At 37.5% G+C, this 22,411-nt stretch overlaps 1 protein-coding gene across 2 annotated transcripts in view; it reads right to left on the bottom strand.

The window, feature by feature from the left end:
* The window catches only part of NAA15 (N-alpha-acetyltransferase 15, NatA auxiliary subunit), an 84,700-nt gene extending 62,289 nt beyond the window's left edge, over nt 1-22,411 (bottom strand). For both annotated transcript variants that reach the window (XM_007496309.3, XM_007496310.3), the window contains exon 1: nt 22,042-22,411. In XM_007496309.3, coding sequence (XP_007496371.1) covers nt 22,042-22,095 — 54 coding nt within the window. In that variant the 5' untranslated portion in view covers nt 22,096-22,411. The remainder of the gene's footprint in view (nt 1-22,041) is intronic.

The following is a 22,411-nucleotide window of genomic DNA, read 5'->3' as shown; positions in this document are numbered from 1 at the left end:
TTAAGAGTTCCAGATATCATTTTTTCCATGTAGAAGTATAATCAATTTGACCTTATTGAAGCCCTTAAAATCTTTTCTCTCTCTTATTTGCTTTTTTGTGGCTCCCTTGAATTTTATATTTGGACATCAAATTTTCAATTTAATTCTGGTCTTTTCTTCAGAAATGCTTGAAAATCTTCTATTTTATTAAAAGCCCATACTTTTTCCCTGAAAGTATGTAGTCAGCTTTGAGGGGTAGGTGATTCTTGGTTGTAGATTCAGTTCTCTTGCCTTCCAGAAAATCATATGCCAAGCCTTGTAGTCTGTCAGTGTGGAGGCTTCCAGATCCTGTGTAATCCTGACTGAGGGAGGCTCCATGTTATCTGAATTTTTTCTTTCTGGCTGCCTGCAGTATTTTCTCTTTAGCCTGGAAGCTCTTGAATTTGGCTATAACATTCCTGGAAGTTATCATTTGGGGATTTAATATAGGGGGTTATCTTTGAATTTTTCAATGTCTTTTTGGCCCTCTTGTTCAAGAATATCAGAGCCGTTTTCTTGGATAATTTCTTGTAGTAAGATGTCTAGGATTTTTTTTTGGTCATGGCTTTCAGGAAGTCCAATAATTCTCAAATTAGCTCTCCTGGATCTATTTTCCAGGTCAGTTGTTTGTTTTTTTTTTCAATAAGCAATTTCATGTTTCCTTACATTTTTTCATTCTTTTTATTTTGTTTTATTATTTCTTGATGTTTCATGAAATCATCAGCTTCTACTTGCCCAATAAGATATGACTGATTTTCATCCATCTTTTGATTCTCCTTTTCAATTTGCCTGCAGGGTTAAGTGTGAAGTGCTTTTTTTTTTTAGTGTAGGCAGTCCCCTAAAATTAGGCGATTGGCATGGTCCTGGCTCTTCCTCTGGCAGGGTAAGTAGGTAGGAGGGGTAGTCATCCTGTGCTTTTCCTTGTGCAGTTTTGCCCCCTTATAACATGGAAATCCCCTCTCACTGCCTACCTTTCATGCTGTATCCAGTGGAAGAGCCTCTTTGCTAGTCCTACTTTAACTTCTGTCCTTTTGAGATGCTTTGTAATGATCAATTTGGAAGGAAATTCAGCAGCTCCAAGATTTTCCTATGACTATGCTGTCATCTTAGCTCTGCCTGGCTATCTCTCATGAAAGGAATGCTCTTCTTCCTCATCATCATCTCCTGGCTTCCTTTAACTTCCAAATAAAATTCTATCTTCCACAGAAAGCCTTTCCCAAACTCTCTTAGTTCTTGTGCCTTCCTTCTCTCAATTATATCCTATTTATCCCATATATAACTTATTTGCACATACTGGCTTGCTTGCTGTCTCCTCCATAAATTGTGGACTCTGAGAACAGAGACTGTCTTGCTTCTTTTTGATTTTCCAATTCCCAGTGCCTAGCACATGGTAAGTACTTAAATGTTTACTGGCTGACCTTATGGATTAAAAAAAGTACCATGTGCCAATTAAAGCAGCACAGATTTTGGAGATTTTCTAATATTTATTGGGGGATAAAGGGTATCTTCACAGCAAATTTCTCCTATAAAGGCCTAATTTCCAAAATAAACAGGGAGCACAGGAAGGAGATAGAGTGGCAGAGGAGCAGGAAACAATACAGGGAGATCTCTGCCAAAAAGTCCTCCAATCAGTTCTAGAACATGCACCAGACCAAATCATAATAGAGAAAATTTTTTTAAAAGGCCATAGTCAAGTTTCAAATAAACATCAGGAGTCAGGAAGAAAGGACTGCAGATGCTAGGGATCTGATAGGACAAAAGGAGCTCACAGAGAGCACTCTATCCTGCAGGGCAAAAAGGCCTTGACCTATGCAAGGGCATTTTAAGGGCCAAAGCAAGGTACCACAACTAGAACAGATGCTAACTGGTAGCTTTGTCACCTCACTAGTCAGTTTCAAGTCACAGATCCAAGACTAAATGAGATCTATAGAACAAAGTTGGTGTTCTAGAGTAGAAAGCAGTAAAAAGCTCTGGGCAATATTAAGTTTATAGGCAAGCAGCAGCTGTGTGACTGATGCCAGGCTCTCAGTTACAGCTTCTAGTCTGTTCTCAAGCCTGCAGAGGAATCCTAGGCAAGAATCCTAAACTAAAGGTACTTGAAGTTCTGTCACTCTGAAACATCAATCAAAACATCCAAGCTGACTGAGAGTGACAGAGTCCACACAGCCTACTGTTGCTCAAAACAAAATCCAGGTCAAGAATTTGCAGAACTCAGACCAGGGGGGAAATCAATCAGTTTTCCCTTCATGGGACCACTTTGAGAGCACTGAAAACTAACAAGTTCCCCAAAATGAGTTGTCCTTGAGATTCTGCAATAATTCAAAACATCTCAAGAAGGCAATAAAGCTAAGAAATTCCCTCAAGAAGTACACAGAGCTCAGGCCTAACGTGAAGTTGAACATCATGAAGACAGCTAAAGAATTAGTGAACAAAAAGCTATTATGGTAACAAGAATGTTCAAGACAAACTCAGAAAAAGAGAATGACTAAAAACACCTATAACAAAGCTTCAAATAAAAACAGCCTGGACACAAATTCAACTAGAATTCCTGTAAGAGATGAAGTGGGGTTTTTTTAAACATTAAAAATGTTTTTTAAAAAAATAAATGAAATGAGTGTTAGAGAGAAAAATTGGAAAAGAAATAAGAACTATGAAAGAAAGAATTGGAAAGGGAATTGACGACTTAACTGAAGATGTTTAAAACCTCATTCAATAAATTCCTTGAAAATTTGAATGGACGAGAGAAGCCAATGACTCCATGAGACAAGAAATACTGAAACGAAGTCAAAAAGGTTGAAAAAAAATCAGAATATCTAGGATAATTCATAACCAACCCCCTCAAAAAAAAAACTACTCTAGAAAATAAATCATGGAAAAAATAAATGTAAAAATCATGGATGACCTAACACCATGACCAAAAAAAGGCACTAAACCATGTATCTCTTTTGTAAAAGAAAACTACACATGTCTTAGAATCAAAGAGCAAGGGGGCAGCTGGGTAGCTCAGTGAATTGAGTACCAGGGCTAGAGACGGGAGGTCCTGGGTTCAAATCTGGCCTCAGCCACTTCCTAGCTATGTGACCCTGGGCAAGTCACTTGACCCCCATTGCCTAGCCCTTACCACTCTTCTGCCTTGGAGCCAATACACAGTATTGACTCTAAGATGGAAGGTAAGGGTTAAAAAAAAAAAAGAATCAAAGAGCAAATTGAAAATAGGAAGAATCTACCAGTCAGTCCCTGAAAGGCACCCCAAAATGAATTTTCAAAAACATTATAACCAAAATCCAGAACTTCCAGTTAAAAAAAAATGCAAGCAATCAGAAAGAATTTAGGAATTAAGGATAACAGGAATATTCTGAAAGGCATGATACAGCCTTATAGCCAAGAATAATTTAATAAGTATTAGGGAACACAATCCTATAAGGGGGAAAATGGATTTTTCATTAAATAAAAGACTTCCAAACATTCCTAAAGAAAAAATCGGAGCTGTGACATTAAAAGAAACACGAAAAGGTTAACACCAATGAACATATGGGGAGAGAGGATACATGTGTCCCCTCTCAACCCTATCATCATTAGGGTTCATAGAGGGAATCTAATTAGATACAGCCTGGGAGTAGTTCTGTCTTAATGTCTTAAGAATGGAAAGAGAAATATACTTGCAGAGGAGGGGTGAGGTGGAAGGGTTTAGAGAAAATGATTTCACATTATCTGAGTATACCCTAAAACATATATGCAAACAAGGAGAAAGGAGTCATCAGACTGGAGCTTGATGATACTTGAACCTTGCTTTCATCTGAATTGTTCAAAGGAGAAAACGTTCCACTTGGAAATTGGAAGGAAATAGGGGATGAAGGAAGGAACAAAATGAGAGAGGGTAGAGTCCTAAGTAAAACTTAAAAAGATTTAGAAAAAATATTTACAGCTCTTTTTGAGGTGTCAAAAAATGGAAATTTGAAGAAATACTCAAATTTAGAATGACTAAACAAGTTATGGCATATGTGACAGAATACTACTGTGCTGGAAGAAATAAACAGAATGGCTTTAGAAAATCGTAGGAAGATTTGTATAAACTGATGAAGAGTGAAGTGGGTAGAGGCAAGAGAATGATTTATATAGAATGATAATAATAAGGTCAAAACAATTTTGAAAGATTTAGAAATCTTGCTTAGTGCAATGAATAATTAAGATTCAAAAGGACTAATAATGGAACATGCTGTCCATCTTCGACAGAGAGCTAAAGGGCTCAAAGATGCAGAATAAGACATTGGGGGGGGGTGGGGAGGCTTGGACAACAAGAGAATTTGTTTTGCTTTATTATACATGTTTGTAACAAGGGTTGTTTTTTTCTCCATTTGAGGGAAAGCAAGGGTATTGGGGTGGTAGGGAAAGAAGGCAGATTTATGCTGATAGAAAGATAATAAAAAAACATTCAAAAAACAAAATGATAGAGTGGATTAGAAAACAGAAATCCAATATGTTGTTTACAAGAAACACACTTGAAACATCAAGAATCACACAGTTGAAATAAAAGGCTGAAGCAAAATCTATTTTAACTGAAAAAAATTTTAAAGGCAATGGTAACAAGATTTCAGACAAGATAACTGCAAAAACAGACAACTAAAAAATAGGGAAATTACATTGTGCTGAAAAGTACAAAACAAATTAAAATCAATATCAAACACATATGCAATAAATAACCATAAATAAAAAACTATAGTAGGGTACCTCAATGTACCCCTTTTGGATTTAAATAAATCTAGCCAAAAAATAAACAAGTTAAAGATATGAATAGTAGTTTAGGAAAATTAGTTATGAAGACATGGTTACTGTTGAATAGAAATGTGTGTCAGCTATGCATGGCAACTTACAAAATTGATTGTGTATTAAAAATAAAAACCTCACAAATGCAGAAAAATCAAACATGCCTTTTATGAATTAAAATGCAATAAAAATTACATTCCATAAAGGGCTTCTAAGAAATGACTAAAAATTGATCAGAGGCTAAATAACTTAATTAGGTAGGTCCAAAGACACAGAAAAAAAAGAATCATTAAAGATAATGATAACAATAAGACAATAACATCAAACTTTGGGGATGTAGCCAAAGCAGTACTTAGTGAAAAATATTTATCTTTAAGCATTTTCATCAATAAGAGAAGAAGCAAGTCAAAGAAATAAGTATACCAGTGAAACAAATTTGAAAAAAACAAAAAACTTATAAATCCCAATTAAATACAAATAAGAAAACTTGATATATCAAAGAAGAGATAACAAAAATAACATTGAATTAATAAATAAAACCAGGAGTGGGAAGAGGGGGACAATAAAATAAGCAAAAGAATAGGAAATCAAATGACCAGTGTCAAAAATGAAAAAGATAAATCAATAACAAGTGAAGAATAAAGGGAATTATTAGAAATTATTTTGCCCAATCGTAATAAAACTTACGATCTAAATGCAGTGGATTAATATATACATAAATTTTAAATGCTCAGAATAACAAAACAACAGAAAGAGTTTAAATCTAGGACAAATAAATCAAACAAAGTATAAATGAGTTTACAAAGGTGAGGGAGAAGGGGAATAAAGACAATATGAGGAGACAGATTTAAAAGTGAATTTTAAAGAACAATTCCAATATAACAAAAAGCATTTTGAGAAAATAGGAAAAGGAGTCCTACCCAGTTATTTGTATGAGACAAATGGTCTTGATACCTAAACCAGAAAAAGTCAAAACAGAGAAAGTTAACTACAGACCAATATCTCAAATGAATATTGAAAATTTTTAAACAGAATGTTAGCAAGACAATAGTAATATATCACAAAGATTATGTACTATGAGTAGATTAGAATTATGAGGAATCCAGAGTTGGTTTAACAGGAAAAAATATTAATTAAAATTTTATTTTATCAATAGATGCAGAAAATGCTTTTAAAAAGATAAACATCCATTTCTATTAAAAAAATGCAACCCCCCCAAAATCCTACTTGCACTATAGTTAAAACTGAAGTATTCAAACTATTCTGAAAAGCAAATGGAAACTACACCCAAAAAATTATTCAATTTTGCATACATACCCTTTGACCCAATGAAAACATTATTATTTAGATCCATATTCTAAAAAGATTAAAGAAATAAAGTACCTCGCATGTACAAAACTATTTAAATATTCTTTTTTTGTGGTGGCTATGAAGTAGTCTAGTCATTATCAAAAGCAATTTGGAACTATGCTCCCAAAATTACTGTGTATACCTTTGGGCTCAATGATACTGCCACTAGGTCTGAACTCCAAATAAATTAAACAATTAAGAAAAGCATTCATATATACAAAATGGAAACCAATAGGATGCCCATCAATTGACTAAGGAAATTATGGCATAGGACTGAAATAGAATATTATGCTATAAGAAATGACTGTACTATAAGAAATGTTTTCAGAGAAACCTGTAAAGACTAATATGAAATTGGATGCAGTAAAGTGAGCAGAATCAGGAAAACAATTTATATAGTAGCAACAATATTATAAATATCTCTGAAAGACTTGAGAGCTCTAATCTATGCAATGGCCAATGAAGATTCCAGAGGATTCACACCTTCTGACAGAATAGTGATAGCCTCAGGGTATAGATTAAGACAGGTGAGTATAAGACCAAGGCAAGAATCTACTTTGCTTGACAATGCATATTGTAACAAGGGTTTTGCTCCCCTTCTTTTGCAATGGAGAGGGACAGATATTGAAGAAAGAGAAAGTAGAGTCTCATTTTAAAAAGGCTAAAAATTTTGTTAAAGTTGTTAATCTAATTATCTTTAAGGTCCTTTGTGGAATTGTGGTTCTACTGGATCTTTTTCAAAGAATCTAGCTGAACAAAGTGATCTCAGAGGCTAATAAATCCACAGCTGACCAAAAATCTCATATATTCCTAAAAATTTGAAAATTTCAAATTAAAAAGAGCATACTACTCTGTGGGGAAGTCAATTCCCTGTTGCAGAATACTAATTGTTTTGTTTTATATCAAGGATTACATTCTATTCACAAAATTAATCTGCTTTTCTATGAAATTTAGCTATTGCTCCTGTTTCTACTATCTAAGGACTAGCAGAAAAATCCACTCTCTTCTGCACAAAAACACTTCAAATATGTAGATAACCATCAAAACTCCATTCTGAACTCCCCCAGCTACATATCCCCATTCCCCTCAAAAGATCAATTTATCCTCCTATGATCACATTTCCCAGTCCCTTTATCATCCTCAAAGCCTTCTTCTAGAAATACTGTAGGGCAGTGATGATGAACCTATGGCACTGGTGCCAAAGAAGGCAAGCAGAGAGCTCTCTGTGGCCACTCAACTGCATACTCCCCCCACCCCCATGGGTTACTGGAAAGGCAAAGGGACTCAGGTGAGGCTGCTACCTTCCCTCTCTCCACCATGCCTGAGGTCATTTTTTTCACATCACCTGCCCCTCTGCCCAGCAGCCCAATAGGAGCACTTTCTCCCTCCTCTGTGTGGGATGGAGGATGGGGGGGGTGGGGGGGAAGGGCATGGGGTCTGGGAGGTGGGCACAGCACTCTTGTCTCTAAAAGTTATCTATCTTTCCTTAAAAAGAGGCAAAAAGTGAATGAATCCCATAGTACAGGTCTTGGCATGCACACATAACAGTACAGCAGAAACAACACCTCCTTCCTTCTGGACATTATTGCAACTCCTAATTCAGACTAGGATGCTAGTTTTTTTAGCTGCCATGTAAAAATGCTGACTCATATATATTGATTGCAACTACTATAATCCTTGGATCATGTCAATCCACGCCTCCCTCATCCCATATGTTCATTTTTTTTAATCTAAGGATAGAATTTTTCATTTAACCTATTTTATTTCATATTACTAGTGGGCCTGCACTAACTAATCCAACAAGTTAACTATGCCTCTTACATTCATATCAACTATAAATCTATCATTATAAAATCTATATATGTCAACTTTCAAGTCAAGGCAAGCACAGATACCTAGGGTACTCCACCAGAGACTGCCCTAGAAGGTAACATGCATTAATGACAACATGGATTAGGGTTATTTAATCAGTTTTAAGTCCATCTAACTGATCTTTCATTCTTGTCTAAAGCATAGCAGACACTAAAATTTAAATGACTGAAGTTATAAATGTTAAATTCCAAATAGCCTTCAGTAAAGTTTTAAAATCTAGGCTGACTTAAATCTAACCGAAGAAACTAGTAATGATTTTTTTCAACTTCTTTTGAGAGAATAATCTTTGCCTTTTTTTTTAACCCTTACCTTCCATCTTAAAGGGCTAGGCAATGGGGGTTAAGTGACTTGCCCAAGGTCACACAACTAGAACATATTTGAGACCAAATTTGAACCCAGGACACGCTGTCTCTGGACCTAGCTCTCAATCTACTGAGCCACTCAGCTACTCCCTAATCTTTTTAAAGAAAAAATGTGTGTACCCCCCCCCCACACACACACACAGCAAGCATTCTAACTTAGATTCCTACTAAAGACAAGTGCAGGATGCCATATCTGAAACTCTGATCTGAGAACAGATCAAAGCAGTTTATGACATTAAGAGATGCTTAAGCCAAAAAGAAATTAAATGACTTGCTTTTTAGCAGCCATAGATAAGAGTCAGAGGAAGGATTTAGCCCTGGTTTCCCTGACTCAAAAGTCCCACACCTTTATTCATTACATCTTGCTAGTAGTACACAGTCAAAAAGCTCATAATTTTCTGTTTTATGTTCAGTGCCATTTAAATAGGTGAGGTGTAGGTGGTGAACTAGCAAAGGTAATATGTAATGAAAAATTACTTCACAAACTTAAAAATTAATCTATTCCCTGAAAACATTACTATTAATAATTCATGAGATTTTAATAATTCCAAGTATTATTATGAGTACCTCCATACTTTGATAGATCTGTGATTTAATCCATAGATACCAATCCTTCCACAGATAAGGTTCATAATGTTCGTGTGCCTTCTCATCCTGTATTCTCCTTGTCTCCCAAAGATCTTCCCATAGAATCAATTCAAACTTGTAGATATTTAGAAACTTTCTTGGAGGCCCATAAGATTTTGTCCTAGACTCTCTCCTCATATTCCTCTATTATAATTACTTGGTGATCTAATCAACTGCCATGAATTTAATTATCATTTCCATGGTTATAATTCTCAAATCACCTCTCTGCTGACCTTCAAATGTCTTTCAGGTACCTCAAAATGGATGTCCAGTAGACATTTTAATCTCAACATGTCCAAAACTGTATTCATTATCTTTCTTTCTCCCTAAACCCTAACTCCTACCTTCCCTATTATTATAAAGGGCAACACTATCCTCCCTGTCCCTCAGGCTCACAACCTAGGAATCTCATCCTGGATTCCTCATTATCTCTCAGCCACCATATCCAAGAGGATTTCATCTTTGCAATGACTCTCAAATATAACTTCTTTTCTCCTCTTGATACTGCCACCACTCTGGTACAGGCCCTCATCACCTCACATCTTGATTACTGCAATAGCAGGCTGGTGGATCTGCCTACTTCAAGTCTCTCCCCACTACAATATATGCTCCATTCAGCCACCAAAGTGATTTTCATAAAGCATAAGTCTACCAAAGCCCTCTTTGTCAAGAAACTCTAGTGGTTCCCTATCACCTCCAGGATCAAATGCAAAATCCTCTGTTTGGTGTTCAAAAGTCCTTCATATCCAATGTTCCCCATCCCAACTTTTCCAACTTTCTTATACCTTTTCCCCATTATGTTCTCTTGGATCTAATGACACAGATCTCCTTGATCTTCCTCAAACAAAATACTCCATCTCTTGGCTATGGGCATTTTCTCTGGCTATCTCTCATGAAAGGAATGCTCTTCTCTTCCTTATCAACATCTGGCTTCCTTTAAGTTCCAAATAAAATCCTATCTTCCACAGAAAGCGTTTCCAAACCACTCTTAATTCTTGTGCCTTCCCTCTCTCAATTATATCCTATTTACCCCATACATAACTAGTTTGTACATACTCGTTTGCTTGTCTCCTTCATTAGAAGGCTCCTTGAGGGCGGGGACTATTATTTTGCTTCTCTTTGTATCCCCAATGCTTGGCACAGTGCCTGACACATAGCAAGAGTTTAATAAAGGTTTACTTATTGAACTTATATATCCCATAGGTACCAAAGAAACATTCAGGCTGTTGATATTGTAAGAATTAAATAATATTTCTACCCAGATATATATTTTATAAAGTTTATTGGAAAGGGTAGACAAACATTCCTAAATAACCTGACCACGTGGTGCCTAGCCTGCCAGTCTCTTCCTCATTCTTTCCCCCCCTCACCTGCCTGCTTTGCATCCAGACTTCTCTCCTCTCAGTTCTACCCTACTTCTTTCTCGATTCTCCAGCCCAGAAGCTCCAAACCCTGAACTTTATTGACTACGGAATGTATGCATAACTATGCTGTCAGGAATGTTTGATAGACAGGTAAAGTTACTCAGGAAGGGGAGGGGATGAGCTTCCTTGAAACAATATGATATATAACTAGATCTCTCTTTTATTAAGTGGTCAATACACATTCCAAGGGCCCAAGAACTATCATTTGATTAAAAAAAATGATAAAACATAGTAAGATCTAAATCTCATTTATTTCTTCATTTTATGTCACCACATACTATATTGGAGCAGACTAAGCAAAATTATGCCTAAAGGAGTCTTTCAAAAGGAAACTATTATTTACCTATAATCTAACTGGTATACTCTGGAATAACTTTAAATCATAAAAAAATGGAGTTTTTAAGATTGATTTTACTACTGAGACAGTCATCATAATAGTTTTTTCATTCAAAAACGCAAGTGCCAGGACAAAGTCAGAATACAATAATTTCTTATTATTCAACTAATTTAAATCAAATGCTATAACAAAAAGGGCAAAAGAGTCAAAAATTTTTCTTCATCAGCAAATACTGGACTTATTTGTCAAGCAGATAGACATGGAAGCCATAGGCTTTTCACACTGGCTTATAATATAAAACTTGTTTGCAAAAGCTTACAAAGAACCTCCCACCAAGATAGCTACATAAAGGAAGGTAAGCTTTCCAGCTTTCCCACACCTATTGCAGTAAAAACCTGAACTTCTGGGGCAGCTAGGTGGCTCAGTAGATTGGGAGCCAAGCCCAAAAATGGGAGGTCCTGGGTGCAAATATGACTTAAGACACTTCCTAGCTGTGTGACTATGGGCAAGTCACTTAACCTCAACTACCTACCCCTTTCTATTCTTCTGCCTTGGAACCAATACTTAGTATTGATTCCAAGATGTAAGGTAAGACTTTAAAAAAAAAAAAACCCTGAACTTCTAACAGACAGAAAGAATGTAAGAAATGCTATGAGAAATTAAGCTAAGTTATTGCTTCTATCCTAGAACTACACAAAATACTCACCTGTGCAGTTCATGGGCAATAAGAATGTGAATCAGAGTAAAAATAGAAAAACAAATCCTTAGCCTCCCAGTTTTATCAGAGAAGGACCAATGACACATTTGCCAGGTCCAGGTGCAGTAGAGAGAACTCCCCAAATAAAAACCCAAGATGGTTGTGAACCCACTGCAGACCTTTGGGGAGCATCAACAACCACTACTCATCCAGCAGCTTAGAATGCAGTTTGAATCAGAAAGCACCACTCCAGGACTCTAACTTGGCGAGCACCTTATGCTGAAATCACCAAACAAGGAGGATCCTGAAGGTACAGCAACACTTTGAACCTCAAAGATCCAAGTAGTACCTAGGAGGGTTTAAAATCCATCCCAAAACACAGCAAAAGCCCAGCCAGGAGGAGAGGGGGCCCTGGCAAGAGGATCCAGTTCAGGAACTAAAAGCTAGAGAAACAAGCCAAAGATGACATCAACCAGGATAAAAAATTATTGCAAAACTAGAGATCTCAAAAAGGAGAGGAGATCTATAACAATTTCAGAGACTCAAATGGATATTCTGTAAAGATTACATGAATACCTAGGAGAAATTAAAACACTCAAAAATCCAAAGAATAAGTAGCTTAGAAGAGAAAGTAGTAAACTTGAAAACTAAAACAGATAAAACAAATTTGACTATGAAGCAGCAAGAAATATTAGAACACGAAATACCTAATATTTTAAAATTTGAACTAGAAAACGGATCAAAAATATCATTTAAAAAATACAGGACATTATACTTTCAGATATCATGCAGGTAAACTGCCTAGACAGAATCCAAGAACATGTAAAGATCAAAAGACTACAATACAAAGCCTACAAGGACCTGCAAAATAAGAAGTCCCAGGAATGTTATAGCCAAAATTCAGTATTTCCATGTCTACTCTGACTATTGGCTGCTTCCTACTGACTACAACATACCCCATGTCTTCCCCATCTTCAAAAAAATCCTCACTTGATCCATCCATCTGCATTATCATCCTGCATCTCTCTTCCCATTAGTCCACTAGACTCCTTGACAAAGCCATCTTTATTAGGTGCCTCCATTTTCTTTCTTCTCACTCTTTTTAAACTCTACACTCTGCCTTCCTATTTCATTATTTAAGAGAAATTGCTTTCTTCAAAGTTATTAATGATTTCTTAATTGACAAATCTAATTGCCTTTTTTCAGTCCATATCCTTCTTGACCACTCTGCAGCCTTTGATACTATAGATCACCATTCTCATTGATACTCTCTTCTCTCTAGATTTTCATGACACCATTCTATCCTGGTTCTCCGCTTACCTATCTAACCAATCCTCACTTTTGTTTGCTAGATCTTCATGCAGGTCATACCTGCCACCAACTATGGGTGTCTCCCAGGTCTCTGTCCAGTCTTCTTATAAGATTTCACTTGGCGATTGAATCAGCTCCCATGGACTCAATTACTATCTTTATGCTGATGATTCTCAAATCTACTACTTACTCAGCCCTCCGCAGATCCCCATACTCAGCTGCCTAATGGACTTTTCAAACTAGATGTCCCACAGACATCCTAAACTCAACAGTTACAAAAGTGAATTCATTATTCTCCCCCACCCTCCTCCAAGTCCTTCCTTCTTCTAAACTTCTCTATTACTTTTGAGGATACTACCATCCTCCCAGTTCCCCAGGATACCAACTTAAATATCATCTTCAACCACATTCTAACACTCTTAACATCCCTTAAAAGAATTTTCTTCTTTCTTCTGATATTACCACCACTATGGTATAGGGTCCTTATCCCCTTATTCTTAAGACTATTCTAACTACCTGCTTAGTTGGTTGCCATAAGTCTTTCTCCAGTCCAGTCCATCCTCCACTCAGCTGTCAAAGTAATCTTGCTAGACCCAGGTCTTACAATGTCATTCTTCCCTACTCAAATTCCAGTAGCTCCCAATCACCTCCAGGATTAAAATTTTAAAATCCTCTGCTTGGTATTCAAAGCCCTTAATAACCTAGCTTCTTTCCTATCCCACCCCCACTCCTACCTTTCCAGTATTCTTTTTTTTATTTTTAAACCTTACTATTCTTCTGCCTTGGAACCAATACACAGTATTGATTCTAAGACCGAAGATAGAGCAACCAGAGCAAAGTGATTTGCCCAGAACTTCCCATCTTACCACTTTCCACCACAAAACTCTGGGTTCCAGTGACAGTGACCTCTTGGAAAGACATTCCATCTCTTGACTTAGAACTGTGGAAATGTTCCCCAAGCATCTTCATCTACATCTACATCACTCTCACTCTCCCTTCTCCCTCACCTCATCTCTGCCTCCCGGGTTCCTTCAAGTTCCAGCAAAAACTTCAGGTTCTTTATGAAATATTTCCCAATTCCCCTTAATTCTAGTGCATTCCCTCTGTTAAGTTATTCCAGTTTAATCTGTATATACTTTTTTTTAAATATAGGGGTTTACATGTGTCTCTGCCATTAGGCTGTAAAATTCTAGAGTGCAGGAACTTTTTTTCCCTTTCTTTGTATGTCCTGATAAATAAATACATACTGACTAAGTATCTAGAAAGAAGCAATTCAACTACCAAGGAAACACAAAATCAGGATCACACAACACCTATAAGTTTTTACTTAAGAGATCTTTGATTCTAAATTTTCAAAGGCAAAAGATACAGTCAAGGGAAATAAATTAAACTTTAAGGGAACAGAGGGCTATCAAGCATTTCTAGTGAAAAACCAGAGCTGATTATAAAGTCTGACATACAGAGAATCCAGAAAAGTATTCATTTGAGCAACTGTGTTTTAACTCACAACATAACTAATACAGAAATGTGTTTTGCATAAACACACACACATATATAACCTATTATCAAATTGCTTGCCTTCTTCTCCATGGAGAGGGGGGAAAAGAGAAGGAAAGCATTTGGAACTCAAATATTTTTTTAATGTTAAAAATTGTTTTTAGATGTAATTGGGGGAAAAAACATGTTTTAAAAGTATCCCTTCAGAACCTTTTTGTCTTCAAAAGGTACTGAAGTATTTAACTTAAATAAGAAAAAACACAAGTTCTATGGAATAAGTTCTGTTCTGAGAATCTGAAGAGAATAAAAAGAATATTGTATAAAGGATAAAGAAGGGGATAGAACTTGCTATTCTCATAACTGGAGTATATAAGAGAATACAAACATAGAAAGGGGGTGAGTACCAGATGATTCTCACACTTACCTGAAACAGACAAGAAAAGTTGAACACATACAATGTGAAAAGGACAAAAGTAAGTTTCACACACAGATCTGAGTGTAAAAAATACATCAGACTCAAAAGGGAAACATAATCAGGGTTTGAGGAAGTCAGATTTACAAATATGCTTCCTGCTTCAAAAGGAGGGATGCAGGGAGAGGAAGCAAAGAATTAGAATACAAGGGGGTGCCCATCAAGTGAGAAATGGCTGAATAAAATGAGCTAGGAATATAATGGAATATTAATATACATTAGAAAATGAAGAGGGGTCAGCTGGGTGGCTCAGTGGATTGAGAGCCAGACCCAAAGATGGGAAGTCCTGTGTTCACATCTGTCCCCAGATACTTCCTAGCTGTCTGACTCTCTGGACAAGTCACTTGACTCCCATTGCCATTGCCTTACCACTCTTCTGCCTTAGAACCAATACACAGTATCGATTCTAAGACGGAAGGTAAGGGTTAAAAAAAAAGAAGAAAATGAAGAAACAGGTAATTTCACAGAGAATCCTAGAGAGTGAACTAATGAAGAGAGAAGTTATGAGAACTAAGAGCAACTGAAACAAAGACAACTTCCAAAAAGTTAAGAACTCTAATCAATAAAATGATCAACAATGTTTCCATAGAACCTATGATGATACAAGTTACCTCCTAAAAGACAAGTGATGGATGGACTCAAGATGCAGAAAAAGACACACATTTTTGGACATGACCACTCCATGAATTCATTTTGCTAGACTGTGCTAACTTGTTACAAGGCTTAGTTGGTTTTTTTCTCTCTATTTTTTTTATTGGGGGAGAGTGGTAGGGAACTGGAGAGGTTAGAAGTAATAATGTTTCCCTCAGGACCCCCCAAAAAGAGGGCCTCTCACAATTCAGATGAAAGCCTTTTACCATAATGAATGTATTGCAATTTTTAAAAACAAGTGCTATAAAATGGTGATTCATGGTTTTATATAAAAATCCTATTTGTTCCTTGTTGAGTATATGAAAGTGTTCATTTTTTTCAGAAGTAAAAATATTATCTTTAAATATTATAGATGACAATCCTCCAATCATAAATATTAAGCAAAAATTAAAATACATAAAGGCCAAAGGAGTTTGTTACTAAAGGGACAGAGAAAAGTTAAACAAAGTATGATATTCCAGAAGTCCCTGTTTTAGGACACTGGTCTCTGCTTAAAGCCCCAAGAAACTGCAGAACCTCCTGAAAGAGATCAGTCAAGAGTTTAGTCTATCCACAAAGAAAAATGTCTGTGGCTCAGCTTATGAAGATGTTCAGCTTATAGTTTGTCCTTCAGAATACATAGTTGGGCAGACTGAATTGGGCCTACCTTTCTAATATAAATATTTTACAAGTAGTGTTAGATGCCTGCAACATAGAGAATATAAAGTTCTTTAAAGAAGTGAAAATCAGTATCAGGCAAATAGCAACAAAAAGGCAGATGTGAAGAAATTGTAATATATGTCAAAGAACTTGAAAGAACTGGAGTAAAAGATGTATTAGCAAAATAGTAATCAAAACAGGCTAGTCATGTAACAAGGATAAGAGATAACAAGTGGAAAGCCCAACTGCTTCACTGGAATCCTTGACATGTCAGAAGACAAGGAGGACCTCAGGCATTTTAAGTGGCCCCCCCAATGGGCAATTTATGAGGACTTGGATGAGAGCTGCTCAGACCAAGCAGGTATGAAAAGGCTTTAATCTGAATCATCACAGGAAGCTTCCAATAAACAACATCCTATATCCATCTACATGTAAAGGAGGGATAGACACACACACACACACACACACACACACACACACACACACACACACAAAAAGCCATGCCCATAAGACTTCTATTGGGAAATTCACATACCTTATTGACAGAGAGGACCCTGCATGACTTATCCAGGTATCCAAAGGAGTTGAGGACATGTCTACTACAAAGGAGATTGTGTCAGGTTTTCCAAACCAGTCCAGTCTAGTTATCTTTATCTATCCCCTATATTCCTATATCACTGTATCCTTCCGTGAAAAACCCAGCTTAAGTCCAATCTCTTCCTTGAATGCAGCTTTAAACCACAATCAAATTTCCTTCTCTTATTTCCTGTTAGTCAAATATTTATTAAGCATCTACCATGTGCCCAGGCACTGTGATTAAGTGCTGGGGATACAAATATGAAAAAGAAATAGTTCCTGCCCTCAAGGAAATTACAATAAACACACAAAAGGAAGAGAAGTTAGTGTCATGGGGCATAGTAAAGTAGAATGCATGGTGAAGTTCAATCCAAGCTAGTGGAAAGTGAAGCTGGCCAAGAAGCCTCTTTATTTTTTTCTAAAACCCTTACCTTCCATCTTAAGAGTCAATACTGTGTATTGGTTCCAAGGCAGAAGAGTGGTATGGGCTAGGCAATGGGGGTTAAGTGACTTGCCCAGGGTCACACAGCCAAGAAGTGTCTGAGGCCACATTTGAACCCAGGACCTCCTGTCTCTAGGCCTGGCTCTCAATTCACTGAGCCACCCAGCTTCAATCAGAAGGACAGAGGGTACTGAGGGTTCTGACAAGGCATGAATACCAAAAGCAAATGCAATCTTGAAAGATGAGGAATGTCCTCAGGATGAGGTTTCCTGCAGGCTTAATCATAATGGAGTCCAGTCCAAGAGAATGCAGCTGGTTGAAAATGAGCAGCACTTAATGTCTGTATCCAAGAAGGAGATCTTAATCATTAATAAAGGACTTCCTATTTAATAAAGGACTTCCTATATACCAACACTGTTCTAAGCACTGGGGATACAAGTAGGAAAAAGATAGTCCCTGCTCTCAAGGAACTTACAATCTAATAGAAGATAGAATGTATATATAATTACATATACAATACATATAGACTAGACGGAAGCAAATTTCATTCTAGACAACTTGAGTTTAAGACTCCATCTCATTGGAGATGTCCAGCAGACAGACAGAGGTAGAAGATGAGGACTGGATATGGAGATTTGTAGGAAAAGGATAACTGACACCACGGGAGAAGATAGGAAAGGAAGAAGAGGGAGAAAAGATCCAGAATAGCCTTGAGGTATACCTATGATTAAAGAACAATATTCATCTGCTTTTTTAACTTAATCCCACAGTATTAAAGAGAATGCTTTCCAGGACATTTTATTGTCACTGATAGGTCTTCAGATGCAATTTTCTACTGCTAAATCTTAGATCCTAACTAGATTACAGACCCTAGAAGGATAGGATAAAGAACTGTCATATTTACATCCCCTTTGTATAAAAGTTTAAATTGTGTTCACTATCAGTTGAGTATCAAATATATTTCATTATAATCTATTTTAAAATAATCAATATTACAATGAACCAGAAAAATCCAACAAAACTCTCTTGATTTCTTGGTTAAGAAACTACAGTTCTTTGGTTCCTTTTTACTTTTTAAAAAACTTCAGATGACCAAAAATAGATCATAGTATTGAAAATTTAGTTTGCCAAACTGACTTGAAACTTTTGTGACTCTAAAATGAAAAAACTTATAAACAACAAATTTAGCTTAATATTATGTTTCCATTCAATTACTTAAATTTGTTGAATGAATAAATGTTCATTTCTTATTCAGTGTTTTATAAAAAGTTTGAAGCAAAAAAAGCTTGAGTGTTTGTGTTTATATGGGATAACACTCAAAACTTTTGAGATAAAATAACATTGGGCAGATGGACACTTTTAAATCCAAAGCAACTAAATAGGCTGTATGCATTCAAGTCCTACTCCAATGGCTCATAATAGAGTGGAAATGGCCCTAAATTCTTAAAGATTATGTGAGCAAAGCACAAGTTACAGCAGGCCCTATACCAAGCTGGAAAAGTTTCAAGGATGGCCCCTTTCTGCTTTAGTGCCAACCAAGGACCAGCCTAGTTTAAGCTCAAATAGACTTCCTCCCAAGAAAGTTGACTACCAAATGATTTTTTTTTTGGAGAGGAGAATAGTTCTAATGATAGTTTATTTAAGGGAAGGAGGTGATAGGAAAATATAAAGTTGAAGGGGATCACCTAACAAACCTTCTTAAAGTAGTCATTCATTCATTAGACATTTAAAGAGTACCTACTAGCTCTAGATTTATGGTAGTTGATCCTGATGCCACTGTTTTTAGTATTTTAAAATATCTAAAAATACCAAAAGTTCTACTAAATGTTCTAGTCTAGGAAAAAAAAATCTGTTAAAACCAGTTTCCAAGAATTATACAAATCCTATAGGACTGGAGTTTTGTGTTAGACTACTGTGAAATAAGTTGGTCATTTATTGAGCTTTCTAAAATCTATGTCAACTACCTTATAACAGTATTTAATCATAAGCATAAACTATGCAATCAACTATGTAGTTTCTCTCTCCAAGGGCAAAAAAATTGCATCAAACTGGTTTACTTTCACTATCTGTAGCATACTAATAAAAACTATATTCCCTTTACTTGAATAAAAGAAATAAAGCTTTACCCATACTGTAGTCCTTCACCTTTCTTTTTGTGCAAAGAAAACTTTAACCTCTGCTCTTAAAACTAACCTAAAATATCCACACCAATTCATAAACAGTATTAAATATCTCCCTGGTTAATTATTGTAGAATCTTTCAAAATGAATTTTCCCCCAAATGGGCTAAAGTTCTATTAAGCCTACATTTTGCTTAATTTTAATAACTTAAGTTTTCTTTCCACCTAGGAAACTCTAGACAACTAGAATTTATCACCTTTTCTTTAATCTCAATGTAAGAGGATACTTTTACACTTTTGTGTGTAATCAGTTGCAGAATTCATATACTTTGAGTTGTTACAGTTTCACTGACACATTTAGAGGTTTTGTCCCACAAATTCACTCATCTTTTTGTCTACTTTAAAAAGCAGGTTTATACACACAAATAATCCTTATCACTGATAGCTATGTGGGGAATGACTTCTCTCCCACAAACTGTGATTCCTCGAAGGGCCCTTAAAGATAATTTCTTGATTCTAGTCCAGCACTTTTACTTCACTCAGGAAAACTAACGCTCAAAAAAGGGAGAATGAAAACTGCTTGAGACGACAGATAATAAGGAACAGAGCTGGGATTCAAAAACAAGTTCCATTGCTCTAGCTTCTACACCAAGGCTACCAGATTTGACTAATTAGAAAAACTACCTTTAATTATGATATAATACATTATATACAAAAAATTATCAATAACCTGTTAATAGAAGAACAAATTTAAAACATTCTAATTCAAATGTCCTTTAATTGAAAACAGCAAGTTGCTCCCAAAATAAACGATATCCAGAACTTTCTGAAAATACAGCACATACATTTTTTTTATTTAGAAAGAGAAGACATTCTATCCAGACATCTCATTCAACTTATGATTCAACTCTAGCTATTCTTCATATCAGAACAAAAAAGAATTCCCATTTCCAACAAAAGCACACAATTAGTAATGGCCTAGGACCAGCCCTAACAAAATTTACTGCAAAAACTCTAATTCTGGAAATCTCTAGTGATGAAGAAACCAAACTTCCTCCCAAAAACAACAAAAGCAACAACCAGGACAAACATACATTTTACCATGAAACTTCAATCCGATATTTAAAACATGAACTATTTCCCAGATTAAATCCAATTATGAGCAAACATCTATTTGGCAACAATGTTTTACTACAAGGTATTAGAGATGCCCAGTTTTTTACTGTTTTGAAAAAGTCAAGTCTGCCAATGTTGATAAACTTCCTAAAGTTGAATCAACTTTAAAACTCAAAACTACTAGAATGCATCATCCCACTAATAACCTCTTCTTTATTCTCAATGTAGAATAAGTTAATAGCTTTCTATTATTTAGTAACTAAAACATCTCATAGCTTTCTGATTTTCATCCTTTCCTTAGACAATGTCATATTAAATAAGGTCAGGAAGGCCTGAGTTCAGTCATGCCCTGCCACAAACTGGAAATTACTTAACCTCTTAGTGCTTTTAGGCAACTAATATAAGTCACTGACCTGAACTGGTAAAATGAGTTTCCTCTCACGGGAGTTTCCTATGTCACTACAATCATAAATCTAATCTCTACTCCAATCCTCTTAGAGACACTATATCTCAATATCAACAGAGGAACTAGATTCTGAGGTTCTTTAATGGTAACATTTAACTACAACTACTTTTTTAAAACCACAGTTATTTCAGAAGTGAATCATTTCAGTTTAATCAAAGTTGCCACTCTGAAAGTTTGACTGCATTTGATATTCTAGATCCAATTACACTTAAAAAGGATGAAAACTACTAGTAATTCTGATTTACTCCGATGGAACCAAAGACTAAAATACCTATGAAATATTGGAAGCAATTTCCTCACTGGTTTTCTACATAAACTACCTGGATCTCAAGTACAAATAAATCATTTGGTCATACCAAGTTGACAACTTGGTTTACCAGTTCTGATTTTTGGAAGATGACTCCCACAGTACTACACTTTCCAAAGTATAAAATATAAGAAATGGATTCTTATGCCAAGTTAAAATTTTTCCTACAGAGCGACTTAAGTTTCTGTGAAATCCTTTCATGGAAAAACCATATGAGCTTGGAAAAGGCAGGTTCTTTATTCCACGCACACTACAAGCCAGGCGAAAACGTGCTACAATGTAGTCACAGCACTGTAGCTATACATCATACTTTAAAGTAGTCCTAACTACTCTACAGACAATATCAAACACGCTAATTTAGGGACGCAGAGTGTTCACAACTGCAACGAAAAAAAAGTTTGAGCAAAAAAATACACTACTAGAGCCCTTTCCTCCACTCTGCGGCTACAGAGTTTGTTTGGTATTTGACCATACACACATGTCTCATTCACAAGAAAAAGTCGATCTTACAACTAAAAGCTCCAAACTTTTTTTATTTCCTCCCGGACCGCCCCCTCCCGCCAGGCCCCACCTGGTCTCCACCTCCCGGGAAAGGGGATGGCAAAGCCGGGTCGCAGAAATGCCGGCCCCTCGCCCGGGAAGCGGGAAGCGGGCGCAGCCTGGGGAGAAGCGGGCCAAGGGGGCCTACTGCTGCTCTCTCCGGCGGGCGCGGCGAGGGGGTCCCGTTCCCGGGGCAGCCATAGGGGCCCCGGCCCCGGTGGGGTCGCGGCAGGGGAAGGTGCATCGCGCTTGCAATGAATGAGGCGCCTGCCTCGGGGGCCCCAGCACCTCCAGTTCGGGCCACCCGGCCGGGCCTAGGCGGGGCGCGGGCAGGGCCGCAGGGCGGCCGGGGCGCGAGGCACGGACGCGAGGGGCGCGCGCGGGCCGGGGCGCGGCGGCCGCCGGGCGGCCGAGCGGGAATCGCGGCGGAGCCGGGCGCGGGGGCTGTACTCACCAGGATCCGCTTAAAGAGCGCGTTCTCCTTGGGCGGGAGGCTCACGGCCGGCATCGTCCCGGCTCCTCCCGCGGCTCCCGCCGCCGCCGCCCGGGATCGGTCGGGTCTGTCTGGGGCGCTGTGGGGGTGTGTGTGTGTGTCCGCCGCCGTTCCCCGGCTGCCTCCTCAGCCCCGAGCGCCCGCCGCCGCTGCCGCCGCCGTGCTGTGGCGCCCGCCCGCCCACCGGCCTGGCTCCCTCCTCTCCGCCGCTTTTCTCTTCCTCTCCCTGTTCCTGCCGCCGCCGCCGCCGCCGCCGCCTCCCCCCGGCGGGTCCCCGTCGGCGGTTCACGTGGTAACTGAACAGACCGACAGAGGTAGCCAAAATGGCGGA

This window comes from Monodelphis domestica, chromosome 6, assembly GCF_027887165.1.
Source record: "Monodelphis domestica isolate mMonDom1 chromosome 6, mMonDom1.pri, whole genome shotgun sequence".
In the NCBI taxonomy this organism is placed as follows: domain Eukaryota; kingdom Metazoa; phylum Chordata; class Mammalia; order Didelphimorphia; family Didelphidae; genus Monodelphis; species Monodelphis domestica.
This window is presented reverse-complemented; position numbering and strand designations above follow the sequence as displayed.